An 18,555-nucleotide genomic window follows, 5' to 3' on the forward strand; every position below is an offset into this window, starting at 1 on the left:
CTTTTAGAGATGTACAACTTCACCCTAGTTATAAGAAAATCTGTATCTTGCTGATTACCTTTATGTTTCATTTTATCTCTTTGCAACCAAATCAAAATACCCCGTGCCTAATGCAGTTCAGTTCAAGTGTGTGGACCCTGCTGTCAGACTGCCTGGATTTCAGACCTCTACAGGTGGGATCAGAGAAAGCAAACAGTTGGGTTAGCCCAGGATCAAGGTTTGGTAAGGTGAGACAAGAGGAGGTCAGGGGCATAAAGGATGCTGGGGTACCAGTAAAAGCAAGGTAGAAATGGTGCAGGCTGGGTGCCAAAGAGGCTTTTCCTCCTTACTGGTTCCTCCTTAATTCCTAATAATCCACTTCTTTTCCTGTCATTTCTGAAATGTTCTCCAAGACCACTGGTAATCTATCAGAAACAGATTTCTTTCCCTCCTCTATTTCCATTTTCCTAGAGTTTTTATTAGTATTTAATATCATTGGGGAGGAAAATGGATTAGAAATCCAGGGAGTATCTGTCTTCTGGCTGAGGTAGCATGTAACTCAGAGTTGTCCTGTGTGACATGGGGTGGGGCCCAATGGTGCTGTTGAAGGATCACCTTCCTGTACAGCTAGTCAAATGTGCCCCCCTTCCTACTCACATGTGCCCTGCTGGCTATGAGACTTAGGTGAGTTGTTTGACTTCTGAGACTCAATTCTGTCACCTGTAGAATGGAAATAGTGGAATCCGTGTTGTCTGCATCACAGGTTCGTTTTGGAAGGAGATCGTGAAATACACGTGTTAGTGGTCCCAGTTAAATTTGCCTCTGAGAAGGCCCTATGACTTATTTTCTCTCTCTTAACATGTTCAGTTTCCTGTCCCAATTCTATTGTTATCAATCATCACTCTCCCATTATTCCTGCTTGAAAACTCCCAAGTTTATTCATTCCTTTACTTATCCATGCATTCATTCATCCATCCATTTATTCATGCAAGGTTTGAGTTCCTGCCGTGTGCAGTTGTCATTGATGTACCCTCTCGGTAACGATGAAGACAATATCTACAATTTGTTGAACACGCATTCTGTGCTCAGCACTGTACTAAATGCTCTACTTCAGTCTTATTTAATCCTCACAACATCCCTGTGAGGTAGGTATTATTTCCCCCTTTTTTCAGTTGAGGTAACCAGGGCTCTGAAAATATCTTACCCAGAGTCATACACATGAGGAAATAAGAGAACCAAAGCTGTACCCAGGTCTGTCCATCTCCACAGCCCATACAGGCCTGCTGCTTCTTTCCCCATGTCTGATCTATCATAGGGCCTTCTCGGGGCTTTTTTGTACTGTCTGAATCGGTCCATTTCCTCTTCCCTCTCTTTTTCTCTCATGAGCCTGGTCAGACCTCCTCACCCCTTGCTCATTACTGCCATAGCCTCCTTGCTGTTTTCCCTGTCTTTATCAAGTTGCTCTTGCCTCCACTCCATTCTGCTCTCTGCCACCTGTCTGATCTTCCTAAAATAGTTTTCATTATGCCAGTCTCCTGCTTAGGAAGAGACTGGCTTCCTGTTGTTATCGGATCCAATTCATCTATCTCTACGTGATGTTAAATTCCCTGACTATCCATATTTACTTTCTAATACATCTCAATATCAGTGTTAATTCATTCAATAAATATTTGACTTCATGAGCTAAGAGTGATGGGATCATAAAGAGGAAAAATTGAGGAGTCTGCTGTAAAAGGCTTATAGTTTGATAGGAGAACTCATCAGAATTCACTGATTCAGCCAAGCTAGTCATCTTTAACTTTCCCCAGTCAAGCAAAATTATTTCTGTGTCTACTCATACTGTACTCACAGATTACAATGTTTGCAGGCTTTTCCTCTCCACATATCTAAACAAAAACCTCATGATTCAAGGGATAATCAAGTATCCCTTTTCTTTTTAGCTTACCTTTTTCCTCTCTGTAATTCCTTATAATATTTATCATCTAGACATTTTATTTTAATACCTATACAGCTTCTGCATTTTTTTACAGAGCACTTTTATGTGCTTTATCTTATTTGAGCAGTAATGTAGATATGGCAGGTGATAGTCCCATTTTATAGAAGAAACAGCATCTAAGAAGTTAGGTGACTATATACACTTGTGTGGCTAGTGAGCTGTGATGTTCTTGGATGTGCGCTCTTTTGAATCTTTGAAGGTAGTGTGGTCCAGAGGAAGAGCACAGCTTTGGAAGCCTAGAAATATGTGTGGTATCAATGAGGAGAGTAAAAAGTGCAGAGGGTTCTGGTTCAGGCTTTGGTTCCAGTTATGGCTCCACTCCTTGTCTTCTGTGTGACTTCAGGGAAGTTGCTCAGTTCTCTAAGCCCTGTTTTCTTGTCAGCATTGTTCCTGGCTTGCCTCTTATGGGGTTATTTTGATGTCCAAATATTATGATAACTAAGTTATTAGCTAACTTTGTTGAGTGCTTACTAAATACCAGGCAATGTCCTAAGTGTTTTACATGGATTATCTCAGCTAATCCTCACAACAGCTCTCAGAGATGTTCTTTGTTCCCAATTGATAGATGAGGAAGTTGAGGCACAGAGATGTTAAGTAACGGGACCAAGTTTACGTAGCTACCAAGTGGTGAAGCCAGGGATTGAATGTAAGCAGCCTGAGTCTAGAACCGGTATTCTTAACCATGGTACTATACAATTGTTTTTTAAGGTGTTCTGTAGACTGTAAAGTGTTCTGAACATGCAGAAGTCCAGGCTGCAAGGAGCTGCATGGCCCTGCCCACCTGTTTAATGGTGAATAGGGAAAGGAGGGGGCAACATGGAGATTTTGCAGAGGAGGAGAGAAGTGGTTTCCTAGGGGGTCTGGCCAGGATTGGAGATGTGGAGAGATGTTTGGGGGCCATATATCTGGCTGTTGGCTATCATTCTCCTATTAGGCTATCTGGCCTGCCTTAGAAAGAGGGTGGAATGGAGGAAGACCCTGTTCAGCCAGTGAAGCCCAGTGCCGACAAGACAGGTATCCCTCGGCCCAGGGAATCTACATGCACACTGTAGCTGGTAGAGCCATAGATCATACCCCAGGGCAACCTTGTTAGCTACTTAGGGGCGGGGACTGTTGGTTTCTAGCCCATTAGATGGATAAATGAATGAAGTGGTTACATAGCCCTCGAGACCTCTCACTAGAATGTATAATCTTATTAAATGTTTTAAATTATAAAAGTAATATGGTTATTAAAGAAATTTTGTGAAAAATAGAAAACAAACCATCTCATTGTTTCTCTTAAGGAGATGCCTAGGAGGCAAGGCCAAGAGTACAGGGGACAGGTGGCTGAGGTGGACTGGGCACTGCCCCCACTTGTAGGGGGCAAGTGGGACTCTCTGTTTCTGACCACCACCCTTACTATCTGTTTGAACCTGATACTCTTAGGGTTCAGAGCTTGGCCCTTTATAACGACTAGAAGGGAGGAAGAATGACCGTGGCAACCTTTGCCAGTGTTGAGGGAGCTGGGGTACTTGACTTGCTTTGCTTTGCTTTGCTTTGCTTTGCTTTGCTTTGCTTTGCTTTGCTTTGCTTTGCTGTGTGTGTGTGTGTGTGTGTGTGTGTGTGTGTGTGTGTGTGTGTCTGTGTGTGTGTGTCTGTGTGTGTGTGTCTGTGTGTGTGTGTGTGTGAAGTTGCCTCCATTGCTGCCCTTCCTTTGCTGTGTATTGGGCAGGGGGCCTGGCTGCTCCGGCCCAGGGTGAGATTGAAATTCAGACCCTAATCACGTGGGTTTGGACGTGACTCCAGAGTTTAGAAAGGGGAGAGAGGAGGAAGAGCACCAGAAAGGGGGGCGAGAGACCCTAATTTTGGCTGTGTGAATGTGTGACTTGATGCTTGTGGGTCTGCTGAGGCCTCACATCCTGGGGGTGGGAAGGGTGGCAGTGACAGTGAGGGGGTGCAGATTAGGAGGATCAGCAGGGCTGTGCTCCCAGCCGTAGGACAGTGTACTTAGAGGTGAGTGTTGAGGGTCTTTGGCGTGGGCCTACTCCCTTATACTCTGTCCCTCTTAACTGGCCCAGGTGAAGCAAGGGGGCACTAGGACCCAGAGGCTAGCTCGATTCCTGACAAGTCTAGAGCAGCACTAGCGCAGAGTGAGACTCATCAGCTGGCAAGCAGGATTCGGTGTCTCTGGGTTCAGGAATCCTCCAGCAGCAGAGGGGACTTGCTCCTCAGCCCCCATCTCTGTCCCTACCCCTACCCCAGTAGGCCACCCAGGGAGGTCCATGGACTAGGGAGGGCCAGGCTGGCTGGCTTCTGTGTTTGTCCATGAGGGCCTGGAGCCCTGACCCTCCTGCCTAGGTTTCTGCCTTTTCTTTCTGTCTTTGGCCAGCTGGGGGAGGGGGTAGAGGCCGGGTGAGCAACATGGCCCAGAGCAAGAGGCACGTGTACAGTCGGGTAAGTGGTCCTGATCTGGGATGGCCACGGGAGGGCTTCTGGAGAAGGCCTTGGGTGGCTGTGGACATTGCTGTGGGGGGTGGGGAGACAGGCGGTAGCTAGGCTGGGGCCACTCGCGGCCCTGACCGTGTGGGACTGCACAGGCTTCCCTTCCCAGAGTTGGGCCCGCTCTGGGTACTGGTGAGGCCTGACCTTTGACTCCAAGTGGACCTCAGGCCAGAGGTTCCTGAGGGGGCCAGACTATCTTGGGGATTACAAATGGGGTTGGTGGGTTGGAATGGTCTTTCAGTGAAGTCTTTCTTTAGAGCTGCTTTGTTGTTTGTCACTCGCTTTCTTGCTCTTCTGACTGAGATTGAATCTGTAGCCACTCTTGTGTCCACCTGATTCTGAGAGGCTTATTAGGGTTAGGAGGTTGGAGAGCGTCTCTGAGTTTGGGGCCAGCCCTGATGTTACTGTCAGTTCCTTTTATTGTCAGGTCCGTGAGAGCCACTCGGCTGTCCCAGGTATGATTTGGCCTCTCGGAGCCCCAGGGAACGGTATCCTCACCTTCTTGGATGAGCTCTTTGGGGAAGAGTTAGGGAGTCACTGGCTCTGGCAGAGCTCTCTTATGAAGCCAAGAGGGGGCATCAGAAGGGGGCCCTGTGGAGTCTTCAAGGCCATGCTGTCACTTCTTCATGCTTCCTTCTCTGTTTGTTGCAAGGCCCCTGGTTCATAGAGCTGCTATTGCTAAAAATGGCTTAGGTGTGATTTTCTTCTAAGCCGTGGGCCTATTTGGAACCTCATTTCATGTTGTCCTGTCATCATGGTTATGTCAGAAGATGAGAGCTTCCCAAGGACAATGTTTAGTCTATTCCCTTGCCTTGTCCATTATCACCATGGATAGGGTGATAAGCCATCCATTTGAACCACTGGGCAGAGTCTGGGGGACAGATGCAGGACAGATCTGAGGTACCCGATTTACCTGGCCTTTCTTTTTCTTTTTATAGTGACATCGCATGAGTGAAGGATCTCCAGAACTTGTGGGTAGAGAGTTGATAGAACAGGGCTCAGGCCAGGAAGAAGGGAGTAAATTGTTGGACGGGCTTGGTGAGGCATCTAGGAGTGTGCTGGTGGGGGCGGGGAAGTCAGGTCAGGAAGGAGTGGTAGTGACTTAAGGGCTGGAAGGAGGCACAGTTGTGTGCCCTCAGGGAGGACAGGCAGCAGTAGGGAGGGAACAGGGTTAGTGGGGTCGCTCACTGACTCACCTGCCTTCCCAGCTCAGGCTTTTGAGTCAGGCCCTGGGTTGTGGGGAGCCTGGTCTAAACTGAGTTATTTGTTTGAGCTTCATTCCCCTCCTAGGGGGCAGTGCTCCTTGAGAAAGCAGCCGTGTGGGGTGACATTCACAGATCTAGCAATGAATTCTGATTTATTAAATTTAAATATAATCTCTTACAAATTCTGGCAGATTCCAGAGGCGTTTTGAGAAGTTTTAGAACACAGCACTGACATATTTTCAAAAGGGAATTTGGTGGTGGTGGTGGGGACACTTTACCTTGAGAATGGGGTTCAGGGAAGTGACTTTTGATCCCTTTTCAGGCCAGGATCCTGATTGGGGCCTTTCTTATATATTAGGATGACACCGTTGACCTGAGGCTTTTAACTGTGTATGTTTGCATGTGTCTTTCAGACTCCCAGCGGCAGCAGAATGAGTGCGGAGGCAAGTGCCCGGCCTCTGCGAGTGGGCTCCCGCGTGGAGGTGATTGGAAAAGGCTACCGTGGCACTGTGGCCTATGTTGGAGCCACACTATTTGCCACTGGCAAATGGGTAGGTGTGATCCTGGATGAAGCAAAAGGCAAGAATGATGGAACTGTCCAAGGCAGGAAGTACTTCACTTGTGACGAAGGGCATGGCATCTTTGTGCGCCAATCCCAGGTACTCACCTCCTGTGTGTGTGTGTGTGTGTGTGTGTGTGTGTGTGTACGTGTGTACGTGTACATGCTCTGTTGCATGTGCGGCTGGTGTGTTGGTGCTCCCTTTTCCTGGGCATGAGCATAAGTCTCTGGTTGGTAGAGTGGGAGGTAATGGGGGAGGGAAGATTAAGAGCTATCCTTAAGGAAGCTGCCCTGTACCCCAGGTTTGCTTAAGGCCTGCGGAAGGGCCCATATTACATCCAGCCTTGATCTAGCTATATAGAGTCTATTCTGTGTCCTCAGATCCAGGTATTTGAAGATGGAGCAGATACTACTTCCCCAGAGACACCTGATTCTTCTGCCTCAAAGGTCCTCAGAAGAGGTAACAGCCACCCACTTAAGTTGCCTCCTCACATCCAGGAGTCCCCAGGACTTCTCCCCAGAACACGGGGCCACAGTGGATCCTGAGAGTTTCCATCACCACCATATTCCCTTGTTATATCTTGCCTAACCTGCCATGACGTTCTCTGCCTCTACCCCTCTACACAAACACACACTTTGTTTCTGTTTGCATTCTACAGAGGGAACTGACTCAAATGCAAAGACCAGCAAACTGGTAAGTGGTTACGGGTGGGGGTGGGAGTAGTAGAGGGAAAGGAGAAAGAGAGGAGGGAGACTCAATACCAGGCAGGTAGAAGCAATAGATGAGTAAATTGAGTTAGCCTTCCAGTCTCCATCCTCTCTGAGAAGGAAGCTTTCTGGGTATGAGTTGCTGCTTTAGGTGTAAGGGTGGTATCAGGGAAAAAGCTATTAAGGCCCAGAAGTTCTGGATCAATTGGAACAGAGGCTGGGGGTGAAAGGGAGGACAGGTCTGACCCCAGTAGTGTTGTTGCCAACTTCCTACCTTTTGGTATCCAAGGCTGCCAGCATCTGATGGGTGTAGGGTAGGGGTAAGGTAAGAACTGGAGAAAGAAGGTGCTTTCTTTTTCACAAGTGAATGGAGAGGAGGTGGACCCTCTGCCACCTGTTTCAGGCTGTATGCAGAGGGCCTGCTGGAGCCTCCCTCCGCTGCTCTGTGCAGGATGTGTGAGGTGGGGCTCCAGACTCTCCAGCTCCTCTGGGTCAGGGTGTGGACCTCCTGGAAGCTGATCCTTAAGGGAGCCCTCACCTCACTTACCCTGGATTTGACAGTGACCTGGCTCCCCCCATACCTGGCTATGCCTGAGTTGGTCTTAATACCTACACCCAAGATATCTGGCCAGCTAGCACAGTGTGATGTTTAAGCCTATTCTCTAACTCTGCCCTTTCCTACTCCTCATGCAGCGGGGCCTGAAGCCTAAGAAGGTGGTGTGTTTACTATTTGTGCCTGGGTGGGTGAGGGCCATGAGCCCCCTCCCCAGCTGTCCTGCATGTCCTTGGGCTGCATGCATGTGTGTGTGACCTTGGGGCTGGGATGGCCAGAGGAAATGGCAGCCTTGGCTTTCAGAGTTCCTTTGAGGGGTGCAAGGACATCAGGCTCAGGTAGTACTCATTAGGGATGATCCTCACCCCTTCCCACATTCCTGCCCATCGCCTAAGGACGTCTAGTCAGAGACTCCAAGCATTTGACTGTAAACAGTAGCAGCATGGAATAGAGCATTTACTGGGTTACAGTGGATTCTCACTTAGCCTCAGCTTGGGGGCAGTGGGAGGAGAGACTGGGGGTCTGGAGGTGAGGAAAGTACCAAGTGAGGTGGTTAGGTAAGAAGGTGGGAGGTCAGGGAACAGAGCACAGGAAGAACAGTCCTGAGTTGAAAAGCCTGTGTTGTTCTTGTCTCTGGGTGGGTGCTGCCATGAATGCCCACCCTCACTGTGCTCTGTCAGTCTTTCACTGCCTCTTCCTTCCTCTGGTGGTGTGCCTGAGGCCCACCTCCCACAACTCCCACACCCCTGAAACTCCTCTAGTCTTAAGTTGCTGCCATGACCACTTCCTCACACCAGCCCAATGCCTTGGGGCTATGCCCAAGCTGTCTCCGACCTGCATGTGCCTGTCAGACCTGTATGTGCTGTGCTGTATGTATGATTCTGTGATTTCCTTGTCACCAGCCTGTTTCAGGCCCTTCTGACCTTGCATGGAGGGCTACTAGATTGGGGCAGTGGAGGGGAGAGTAAAACATCTTTTTTTTTGACTTCTGGTTGGTGGTGGGTCCTCACTTTGGAGTTTTGCCTTGGAAGAGACAACATGATGGTACTTGCTTTGGGGTCCTGGCTTGGGAGGGAATGGGGATATAAAAAGGAAAATAATTCTCAAAAGGATACTGGACCCATTCCAGACACTGGGCTTCTTCCCTTGATTATTGGCTCCAGGTTGGGGTTCCCATCTCACACCAGACCCCTGAATAGAGAAGAGGATGGACCTGCAGTCTGATATCTATGGAGGAGTTCTGGCCGCAGTCTGACTTGATCCTGAGAAGGGACCTGAGCTGTGCCCAAGTCTTGGGGTTTTGGCGGCTGCCTAGAGAAATGTGGCAAAGCCTAGCCTCGGCTGCCTGTGCTGGGATATAGCACCTTCTTGGCTCGTGATGCAGAATGTCAGTCAAGTAGTCAAGTCCTCCCCTGGGTCTTCCTCTTCAGTGCTTCTGTCACAGCACATCACTTAACCCAGGGAACAGGGAGGTAGCACCAGAACAAAAGAAGGAACTTTGAGGAGGAGGGTGGAAGAGAGAACCCAGATGTCTCTGCAAGGTGCCCAGTCCTTTCTGGAAGCCCTTTAGAGACAGGTTTTAACCTGACTACAACAAGGGTAGAGTTGAGAGAGGAGCCAAACACTGTCATTAGAGCTGCTGCAGCCCAGATGGAATGTTCCCCAGGTTTCTTAGTGTGCCCTGCTGAGCTGATGCAGCAGGAGTGCTGTGGGTACATGTGCCTGATGAGCCACCATAAGGGTATTATTGTCCATGTGTATGAGACAGAAGTAGAGTTGATGGGGTTGTGGACAGAGGGGAGTGTGAGTATGAGAGAGGCCTGATGAAGCAGTGAGGCCCTGTGTCCCTGTGCAGTGATACCCCGGTCCCAGAGAGGTCATCCCAGAGATGAGATGGCCCTTAGCCCAATTTCTTGGAGCAAATTCTTGGGGCTGGGGGAGAGGGAAGGAGAGGGAGGAGCCAGAACCTGTTCTTTGGAGGAGGAAGCAGGGCGGGTTCAGTAGAGGACTTTGTCCAATCATGAGGAGGAGGAGGAGCCATCAGAGCCTGGTGGTTGCTAGGCGACTGAGGAGCAGTGTCTCCACCCCTAGTGGAGCAGAGGAGGGTGGGTGCATGACGTCAGGTGGAGCTGCTGCTGCGGCCACTGAGGCTGCCATCAGCCTCAGCTGGCGAACTAGGCCGGCTACCTCTCCGGTGCCTGCCGGAGCCTGGCTGTCCCCACTGCGCACCGTGGGGGCTTCTGCATCTGAGCTGCAGCCATTTGCCAGCTGGGAAGCTGCTGGTCTGGGAAGCTGAGGCTGCATTGTTGGGATTTGATGCACTAATCTCCTGTCTCCGCCGCCTTTCCCTCTGTTCGGTCTCTTCCCCCCCCCCTCCGTCTGTCCTTCCTCTGTGTTTGTCCATCTTCCTCTGTCCTTCCTTCTCTCCTATCCTGGCTTTCTTTGGTTTTCTGCAATGATGAGACAGGCACCGACAGCCCGAAAGGTACTCTTGCTTGCTCTGGTCCTGCTGCTGGGTTGCCAGCGTGATGGTGGCAGCAGGCTGCTGGGGTGGGGGTGGGGGCTGATTGACTTCCTCTGTCTACCTGGTTGGGGGAAGAGGATGGTGATGAAGGTGGGGGGCAGGGAGAGGTGTGTGTCACTGCCATGCCCCACACCCTGGGCATTTGCTCCCTGGCCTGCCTGCTTTTGGCTTTGAATCTGTGTTCTGGGCCTTGTACCCAGTGGCCTCTCAGGCTTGGGCTTCAGGCAGCTTTTGCTGCAAACTGGCTCCGGATGCATTTCCTATGAGAGAATCTTGGGAAGCAGGTCCAGATGTCTTTGTGCCTCTAGCAGGCCTACCTCACCCAACCTTTGCTAGAATGACTCTTGGTTGAATACCAGCATCCCCGCCCCACTGGGGTTTGTGTCAGGGGTCTTTCCCTAGAATAGTTTTTGATACACAGCTATGGAGGCTTAGCCCAGGGTAGTAGAGGTGGGCGTTGGTCTCCTTGGGAGACCTAGAAGCAGGGCCCAGGCCAAATCTTGCCTTTGCCAGAAGTATGAGACACTGGGTATCAGGAACATTATTTGGGAGTTGGAGTTAATCATCTGTATCACCTTGCAGTAACCTGAGGGGTTTCTGGATTTGGTTTAGGGCAGTAGTTTCCCTATGTTGCTGCCCACCCTCCCCCTCTTTTCTTGCAGCTGGGTGGGGTTACTTTGCTGAGCTCTGGGCTTCAGGCTCATGCAGTATTCATGGTCCTGACACCTGAGCCCTCTGCCCTGGGGAAGGGAATTGCTGCTGGAACTGGTCCTGGGGAAGGGGGTGGGGGTGGGGTATACAGTAGGGCTGTTCTGCCTTGGGGACCTGATCTCCCTCTGCTGGGTTCATATCGCGCACTTCGGGCTCATATCATCATTCTTGTCACATGGTATTTCTAGGGAGTCCTCTGTGGAGTCTAGCACTTGAAGGAAGGGGCTGACCTGGGAAAGTCCTTGGGAGTGGTGGGTGGGCGGGGCTCTGGGATAGAGTGGGAGACGTTGTTGCAGAAGGACTGGTCTTCTCTACCAGCTGCTGTGTTTGGTCTCCTGTGGTTCAGCCTAGGAGACAGGGACTTCCAGGATTTCCAGGGTGTCTGAAGGGGTGAGGTCTGCAAGGGCAGGACAAAAGTGGGAGAAGGAACTAACGGGAAATAGGAGTTCTGAGTTCCTGGAATGGGAACGAGGTGATTCACTGGATGAAGGGGATGGGCTGGGGATGGGGGAGGAGTGGTGGGACCGCTAAGCGTAGCCTCATTTCTGTTGCTTCTGCTCTCATTGCTGTCCCTTTTGCTGTCTTTCTGCCATTATCCTTTCTTTCCTGACTACTACTCCTCTGGCTCCTGTTGCCTGTCCAGACTACAACCCGGCGGCCCAAGGTGAGGAAAAACAGGCCTCTGTACAAGCTACTGCTGAGTGGACACACACTCATTTTAGGCGTGTGCATGTGTGTGGGCATGTGTATGAGCAAGTATAAGTTGGTCACAGTGTACCCTGGGTTCTCTTAAGGGGAGTGAGGGGACTGAGGCTAATGACAGGCCCCTCCGGGGAAAGTGACTTCTGGCTCTAAGGAGGGTGTCTGAGCCGGTAGCTTGAGCGCAGAAGAGAAACGAGAGTGGTTGTAGTTAATCAAGGTAGGCTTTCTTGAAGAAGGGGATTTAGACGGGGTGGGGTGGGGTGGGGTGTGTGTGTGTGTGTGTGTGTGTGTGTGTGTGTGTGTGTGTGTGTGTGTGTGTGTGTGTGTGTGTGTGTGTGTGTGTGTGTGTGTGTGTGTGTGTGTGTAGGGCATTTAGACCAGCTGTGTGTGTGTGTGTGTGTGTGTGTGTGTGTGTGTGTGTGTGTGTGTGTGTGTGTGTGTGTGTGTGTGTGTGTGTGTGTGTAGGGCATTTAGACCAGCTGTGTGTGTGTGTGGGATTCGAAGAAAGGTGAAAAAACTTGGCAGTGTAAATGTCAGGAGATAAGGAGGTGGGTGTATCTGTGAAAGGCTTTGGGCATGTAGCCTCTGAGTGTCAGCCCATCGGGAGAGCTTCAGGGCTCAGCCCTGCAGGGAGGAGCACTGGGCAGGCCTGTCTGCTCCAGGGCCTCAGCTCCACAGGGGCCTGGGTCGTGTCATCTGATTAGAGCCCCTCTGTCTTGGAGGGAGGGAGGTGACAGATGGGTTGGCTGTACTGACCTTGTTTCAGAGGGGAGCCAAGGATTACAACTTTCACCCTGGCTCTTTCACCTGCAGGGTCCCCTGAAGTAGATCAAGGGGAGGAGAATCAGCTTGATTTAAAGAGCTGGGGGGCCTAGTACCCCCACTTTTAGCCCAGCCTTCTCTGGGAACATGAAAATTAGAGATCAATCTGTTCTTTTTCTCTGGGAATGACACTGAGGCACTTTTTCACTCTGGGGGAGGAGGGCACAGGCCCAGAGCAACAATGGGATTGGGAGTATTAAGAAATTGCTAGAATGATCACAAGTGGGTCACAGAAGGAATGGTCTGGGGAGTATGGGATTCTGCTCTAAGGGGTTACTGCCAGAGCTTGGAGGAATGTGGGGTCAGTGCCAAGGGAGGAGCATTGTAATCTTATGTCTTTTTCCATCCCTTCCTCTCCTGCCATCCTCTCACCCCCACCCTGCCCCGGTCCTTTGTCGCTATCTCTGACTGTGTCATTTTCATTCTGCTCATCACTGTTTCTCTGTTCTCTTTGTGCTTTGATACTCTCTGCCTTTTTCCTTTTCTGTCACTTCCCTCACCATATTCTCATATTCTGTCTTACTCTGTTTCACCACCCCTGTCCCCTACACTTCTGGTCTGCCCCTACCCTGTCTGAATAGCCCACCCGCCCAGCCAGCACTGGGGTAGCTGGGGCCAGTAGTTCCCTGGGCCCCTCTGGCTCAGCATCAGCAGGTGAGCTGAGCAGCAGTGAGCCCAGCACCCCAGCTCAGACTCCGCTGGCGGCACCCATCATCCCCACGCCAGCCCTCACCTCTCCTGGAGCAGCCCCACCGCTTCCTTCCCCGTCTAAGGTAAGGTCTGGGGTTGGAGTGAAGAAGATCCAAGACACAAAAGGGCCTATGACCCCTGGCAGGGTCTTCGAAGTTTCCCAGGGTTGGGGGAGACCCGGAACTTGGATTAGAAGAGTGGGGGACACAGCATATAGGTACCCCATCACTGACTAAGCTCTTATACTCTCTGCCCTTCCACACTTTCCCCTTATGTATCAGGCTCTTCTCAGATGTTTGTATGCCACTTGCTTTGGCCCTGGGCCTGGAATGATGTCTGCACACATTCCTGTCCTTTCCACTCCAGCTCAGTCTTGATGGGGAAAACGGGGGAGGCTGTGCATAGACTGAAGGGTCTCTCCTTTGCAGGAGGAGGAGGGGCTGAGGGCCCAAGTGCGGGACCTGGAGGAGAAACTGGAGACCCTGCGACTGAAACGTGCAGAAGACAAGGCAAAGCTAAAAGAGCTGGAGAAACACAAGATTCAGCTGGAGCAGGTGCAAGAATGGAAAAGCAAAATGCAGGAGCAGCAGGCAGACCTGCAGCGGCGCCTCAAGGAGGCTCGGAAGGTGGGACTTGGGATGAAGAGGGTGTTTGGGGAGGCACGGGGCCCAAGGAAGTGTACTGGAAGCTGAAACTGGAGCCTGGAGTGTCCTATGAGAAAGGGTGCATGAGGCAGCTCTGTGCTTGTAACCCAACCAACCTCCACTCCTCTTCAGGAAGCCAAGGAGGCCCTAGAGGCAAAGGAACGCTACATGGAGGAGATGGCTGACACTGCTGATGCCATCGAGATGGCCACTCTGGATAAGGAGATGGCCGAAGAGCGGGCTGAGTCCCTACAGCAAGAGGTGGAGGCGCTGAAGGAGCGTGTGGACGAGCTCACCACTGACTTGGAGATCCTCAAGGCTGAGATTGAAGAGAAGGGTAAGGGGCCAGGAGCTGCTGGGGGCCAAATGGTGGGGTTGGAACTTTGTCTGAAAGTATTAATGGTTTTCCCCAGGCTCAGATGGCGCTGCGTCCAGTTATCAGCTCAAGCAGCTTGAGGAGCAGAACGCCCGCCTAAAGGATGCCCTAGTGAGGTAGGGTCCTCTCGTTGTGCGGCTCACTCTGCTGTCTCCAAATGTGTTAGAGCGCCCACCACCCGGTGACTCCGACACGCGCTCTCCTCTCTCTTCACTTTCCCACAGAATGCGGGATCTTTCTTCCTCCGAGAAGCAGGAGCACGTGAAACTCCAGAAGCTCATGGAAAAGAAGAACCAAGAGCTGGAAGTTGTGAGGCAACAGCGGGAGCGTCTGCAGGAGGAGCTGAGCCAGGCAGAGAGCACCATTGATGAGCTCAAGGAGCAGGTCTGGGGAGCCATCGCCTTGCCCAGAGCACCCCCACTGACTCGCTTCTGTTATAGGCACCTTCTGTTTCTAGGTGCCTTTCAGCCCTTCTCCTTGTTCCCTCTCTGTAACACAGGTGGATGCTGCCCTGGGTGCTGAGGAGATGGTGGAGATGCTGACAGACCGGAACCTGAATCTGGAAGAGAAAGTGCGGGAATTGAGAGAAACCGTGGGGGACTTGGTAAGAGAAGAGCAGACTCTGACTCATGACCCTGATGGAGGGTAGTTGGAAGTGACTTGCTGAGAGAAGGGCTGACATGTGACCCCTGACCTTTGAGTAGGAGGCATGGTGAGTGAACCCACCCTGGCCTGCTACCCTGACTCTGACTTTCCTTTGCCTCAACTCCCCTGTGGCCTCCCAGGAAGCAATGAATGAAATGAACGATGAGCTGCAGGAGAACGCACGTGAGACAGAACTGGAGCTGCGGGAGCAGCTGGATATGGCGGGTGCACGGGTGCGAGAGGCCCAGAAGCGTGTGGAGGCGGCCCAGGAGACAGTTGCAGACTATCAGCAAACCATCAAGAAGTATCGCCAGCTGACCGCCCACCTGCAGGTGCCTGCCTACCCGCTATTCTCTGCCCACCATCTCCTCAGGGCTCCCTGAGGACCCAGCTGTGCCTCATTGTCTGTCCCTGTTCCCAGGATGTGAACCGGGAACTGACAAACCAGCAGGAAGCATCTGTGGAGAGGCAGCAGCAGCCACCCCCAGAGACTTTTGACTTCAAAATCAAGTTTGCTGAGACTAAGGCCCATGCCAAGGTCAGGAAAGTGGGTGGGTCGCAGAGGGCTGAGTGTTGGGGACCCCAGCCTCGGTGTGGCGGTGGGCTGATCTGGTGTGGGGTTCTGGGCTTCACTTCCTGGATGGGGGCGTGCTTTGTGTGGTGGTTTGGAAGACTCCTGGCCTGGGCCTAGAAGCGGGGAACGTGGTGGAGCACGGCATGGTGGTTATGAGGCTCTCTGCAGCCTGGCTGAGAGCCCACCTCCCTGTCCACCTCACAGGCAATTGAGATGGAGTTGAGGCAGATGGAGGTGGCACAGGCCAACCGGCACATGTCCCTGCTGACAGCCTTCATGCCTGACAGCTTCCTTCGGCCAGGTGGGGACCATGACTGCGTCCTGGTGCTGCTGCTCATGCCTCGTCTCATTTGCAAGGTATGGTCTATCAATCACGTGCCCAACAGGACTCTGTTGAACTTGCTGTGAACCAGGCATTGAGGATGCCAAGTAAAGATAACAGTCATTCTCCCTGCTCACAGAGTTTATGATGTAGTGGAGGAGCACAGTCAACAAAGTCACAGATGGATGTATATTACAGATGGCATGTTGTGAAGGGGAGATGGCATGTTGTGAAGTGGAGGTAGCGTTTTTGAGAGAGCACGGTCGGAGAGCCGATTTAGATAGAGGGTTGTCACTGAAGGAATGACATTTGAGGCCAGACTTAGAAGATGACTAGGAGTTAGTGGGGAGGTCGTTGTCAGGATAGCATTCTAGGTAGAAAGGTAGCAGGAGCGGCAGCTTTAAGGCGGGAAAGAGCTTGGTCCCACTGGTCCTGCCACCCTTTCATCCCCACATCCCAAATCTTCATAACCACCAGTAATCGCATCATTACCCTTTCCCCATGTGATAGTCCCTGCCCATCTAAGAGCTGTTTCTGCTTTCTCCCCCATGTATCCATGCCCCCTACATAGTTGCTCAGCTCTCTCTATTCCTGAGTCTGTGTTCTCCATCCCCTGCTCTGAGCCCCAGGTCTCTGGTGCTTCTTCCCACAGGCAGAGCTAATCCGGAAGCAGGCCCAGGAGAAATTTGAACTAAGTGAGAACTGTTCAGAGCGTCCAGGACTTCGAGGAGCTGTGGGGGAGCAGCTCAGCTTTGCTGCTGGGCTGGTGTATTCGCTGAGTTTGCTGCAGGCCACACTCCACCGTTATGAGCAGTAAGTAACCCCTGACCTCTACTCCAGGGCCACGGGTCCGAGATTGGCTGGAACTGAGATTGCCTGGTAGACGCTGGCCTCACAGGGCCCTTCTCTGGTCTCTAGTGCCCTCTCTCAGTGCAGTGTGGACATGTATAAGAAGGTGGGCAGCCTCTACCCTGAGATGAGTGCCCACGAACGCTCCTTGGATTTTCTCATTGAGCTGCTGCACAAGGACCAGCTGGACGAGACTGTCAACGTAGAGCCTCTCACCAAAGCCATCAAGTACTACCAGGTCTGGGGCGAGAATTCAGCCTTGGCACAGGAGGGAGGGAGGGTTTCTTCTGCTGGAGGCTGTTGCCAGTGTAGCCAAGGTTGTATGTCCCAGGCTGATGGCTTGAGGCTCGTAGATGGACTCACCTTAGGATGCAGCTCCTTGAGGGTTTTGGATGCTCTCATACCTCTGGAGTCCTGTGATGACAGGGTCAAATTGCAGTTCGGGAAGAATTCTCCATTCTTCCAAGGCCTAAAGACTGTCTGTTTCTTTGCCATCCCTCCTCAGCATCTGTACAGCATCCACCTCTCTGAACAACCAGAGGACAGTACCATACAGCTGGCTGACCACATTAAGGTGAGATGTCTGGGCCAGTGGTTGAGCCCCTTATAGAGATCAGAAATGGGAGACATCAGTTCACACCCTCAAGGGGTGTCGCATAAGACTGGAACAGGGTCACTAAGGCCAGATCAGGGAAGCCAGAGGACCCACTTATGGATGGGGGCCAGCCGAGGGCGGAGACTTCTTAGAGATGGTGATGGGGCAGAAGGGCTCCTGTTGGGGGCTGACAACGACCTGCTTCTGTCCTCACAGTTCACCCAGAGTGCCCTGGACTGCATGAGTGTGGAGGTGGGACGGCTGCGGGCCTTCTTGCAGGTGAGAGCACAACTAGATCTGTTTGAGCTCCTCTTCCTTTTAGTCCCCACCTCCTCGCCCCAGCCCTAATGCTGACTTGGCTCTCCATCTGTTTCCTATTCCCTGAGTAGGGTGGGCAGGAGGCTTCAGATATTGCACTCCTGCTCCGGGACCTGGAAACTTCGTGCAGTGATATCCGCCAGTTCTGCAAGAAGATCCGGAGGCGAATGCCAGGGACAGATGCTCCTGGGATCCCAGCTGCACTGGCCTTTGGACCACAGGTTTGGGCTGTGAAGGGGGATGGGAAGGAAGCCAAGTAGAACCAGGAGGGGCCCAGCGTGTCAAGATCTGGATATGGTCAGGGGACAAGAATGGTTTTGAGGTAGCTGGGAGCTGTGGTGCGGGGCCCAGAGTGGGCTCCTGACTCTGGCCTGTTGCACAGGTATCCGACACACTCCTAGACTGCAGGAAACACCTGACGTGGGTGGTGGCTGTGCTGCAGGAGGTGGCTGCTGCTGCCGCCCAGCTCATTGCCCCGCTGGCAGAGAATGAAGGCCTGCCTGTGGCTGCCCTGGAGGAGCTGGCTTTCAAAGCAGGCGAGCAGGTGGGCTGGGAAGGCTGGGCAGAAGGTGGTAATGGGGCAGTCAGGTGGCCAGTGTGGGGTTTTCACTACTGCCCTTGACACCTGCAGATCTACGGAGCCCCCTCCGGCAGCCCCTATGAGTGTCTGCGCCAGTCATGCAGCATCTTGATCAGTACCATGAACAAGTTGGCCACCGCCATGCAGGAGGGAGAGTATGATGCAGAGCGGCCCCCTAGCAAGGTGGGTGGGGTCGCTCCTTGGAGGGGCTCCAGGGGCCTGGAGGAGCAGGACTTGGAGAGCTGCTGGTAATTGTGGGAGGGAGGGCTGGGCGGCAGCAGGAAGGAATCTGGGGAGCACCATCCTGCTTAGGAGGCAAGGAGAAGATTTTCCCTTTGACTGGATCTCTGAAAGGAGTGCCTTGATGACCTCCTCTCCCTATCCCTGCCCTCTGTCTCCTGTCCCTACCCTTAGCCTCCCCCAGTTGAGCTGCGGGCTGCAGCCCTTCGTGCAGAGATCACAGATGCTGAAGGCCTGGGCTTGAAGCTTGAAGATCGAGAGACAGTTATTAAGGAGTTGAAGAAGTCACTCAAGATCAAGGTGAGGATAGGGAAGGCTCTGGATCTGGGGGGCCAGGAGATAGCATGGGGCACAGGGAAGCAGTGAGTGTTGGTGATCATAACTCAGGGGGGCTGGGGGTTGAGTGGGGAGAAGTGGCACCTGTGATCAGTGGGAGTTCTCGTGGGCCCTCAGGAAGCTTTCTATCTCGTGGTCTATTCCAG

The 18,555-nt window shown here is 52.2% G+C and overlaps 1 protein-coding gene across 9 annotated transcripts in view; it reads left to right on the forward strand.

Annotated features, from left to right (window-relative positions):
* The window catches only part of DCTN1 (dynactin subunit 1), a 30,332-nt gene that overhangs the window by 6,923 nt on the left and 4,854 nt on the right, over positions 1–18,555 (forward strand). For 3 of the 9 annotated variants that reach the window (XM_060170175.1, XM_060170176.1, XM_060170181.1), the window contains exons 2-24: positions 6,075–6,320; positions 6,602–6,680; positions 6,880–6,914; positions 7,622–7,642; positions 9,949–9,966; positions 11,360–11,380; positions 12,822–13,013; positions 13,359–13,556; positions 13,707–13,911; positions 13,988–14,066; positions 14,175–14,334; positions 14,450–14,554; positions 14,736–14,927; positions 15,017–15,133; positions 15,374–15,526; positions 16,144–16,304; positions 16,410–16,578; positions 16,846–16,914; positions 17,152–17,214; positions 17,325–17,474; positions 17,636–17,797; positions 17,885–18,016; positions 18,248–18,373. In XM_060170175.1, coding sequence (XP_060026158.1) covers positions 6,093–6,320; positions 6,602–6,680; positions 6,880–6,914; positions 7,622–7,642; positions 9,949–9,966; positions 11,360–11,380; positions 12,822–13,013; positions 13,359–13,556; positions 13,707–13,911; positions 13,988–14,066; positions 14,175–14,334; positions 14,450–14,554; positions 14,736–14,927; positions 15,017–15,133; positions 15,374–15,526; positions 16,144–16,304; positions 16,410–16,578; positions 16,846–16,914; positions 17,152–17,214; positions 17,325–17,474; positions 17,636–17,797; positions 17,885–18,016; positions 18,248–18,373 — 2,835 coding nt within the window. In that variant the 5' untranslated portion in view covers positions 6,075–6,092. Of the gene's footprint in view, positions 1–6,074; positions 6,321–6,601; positions 6,681–6,879; positions 6,915–7,621; positions 7,643–9,936; positions 9,967–11,359; positions 11,381–12,821; positions 13,014–13,358; positions 13,557–13,706; positions 13,912–13,987; positions 14,067–14,174; positions 14,335–14,449; positions 14,555–14,735; positions 14,928–15,016; positions 15,134–15,373; positions 15,527–16,143; positions 16,305–16,409; positions 16,579–16,845; positions 16,915–17,151; positions 17,215–17,324; positions 17,475–17,635; positions 17,798–17,884; positions 18,017–18,247; positions 18,374–18,555 lie in introns of those variants that run through there. The other 6 variants (XM_060170182.1, XM_060170183.1, XM_060170177.1 and 3 more) reach the window with 5 other exon arrangements.

The sequence above is a fragment of the Lagenorhynchus albirostris genome, chromosome 13 (assembly GCF_949774975.1).
Source record: "Lagenorhynchus albirostris chromosome 13, mLagAlb1.1, whole genome shotgun sequence".
Classification (NCBI taxonomy): domain Eukaryota; kingdom Metazoa; phylum Chordata; class Mammalia; order Artiodactyla; family Delphinidae; genus Lagenorhynchus; species Lagenorhynchus albirostris.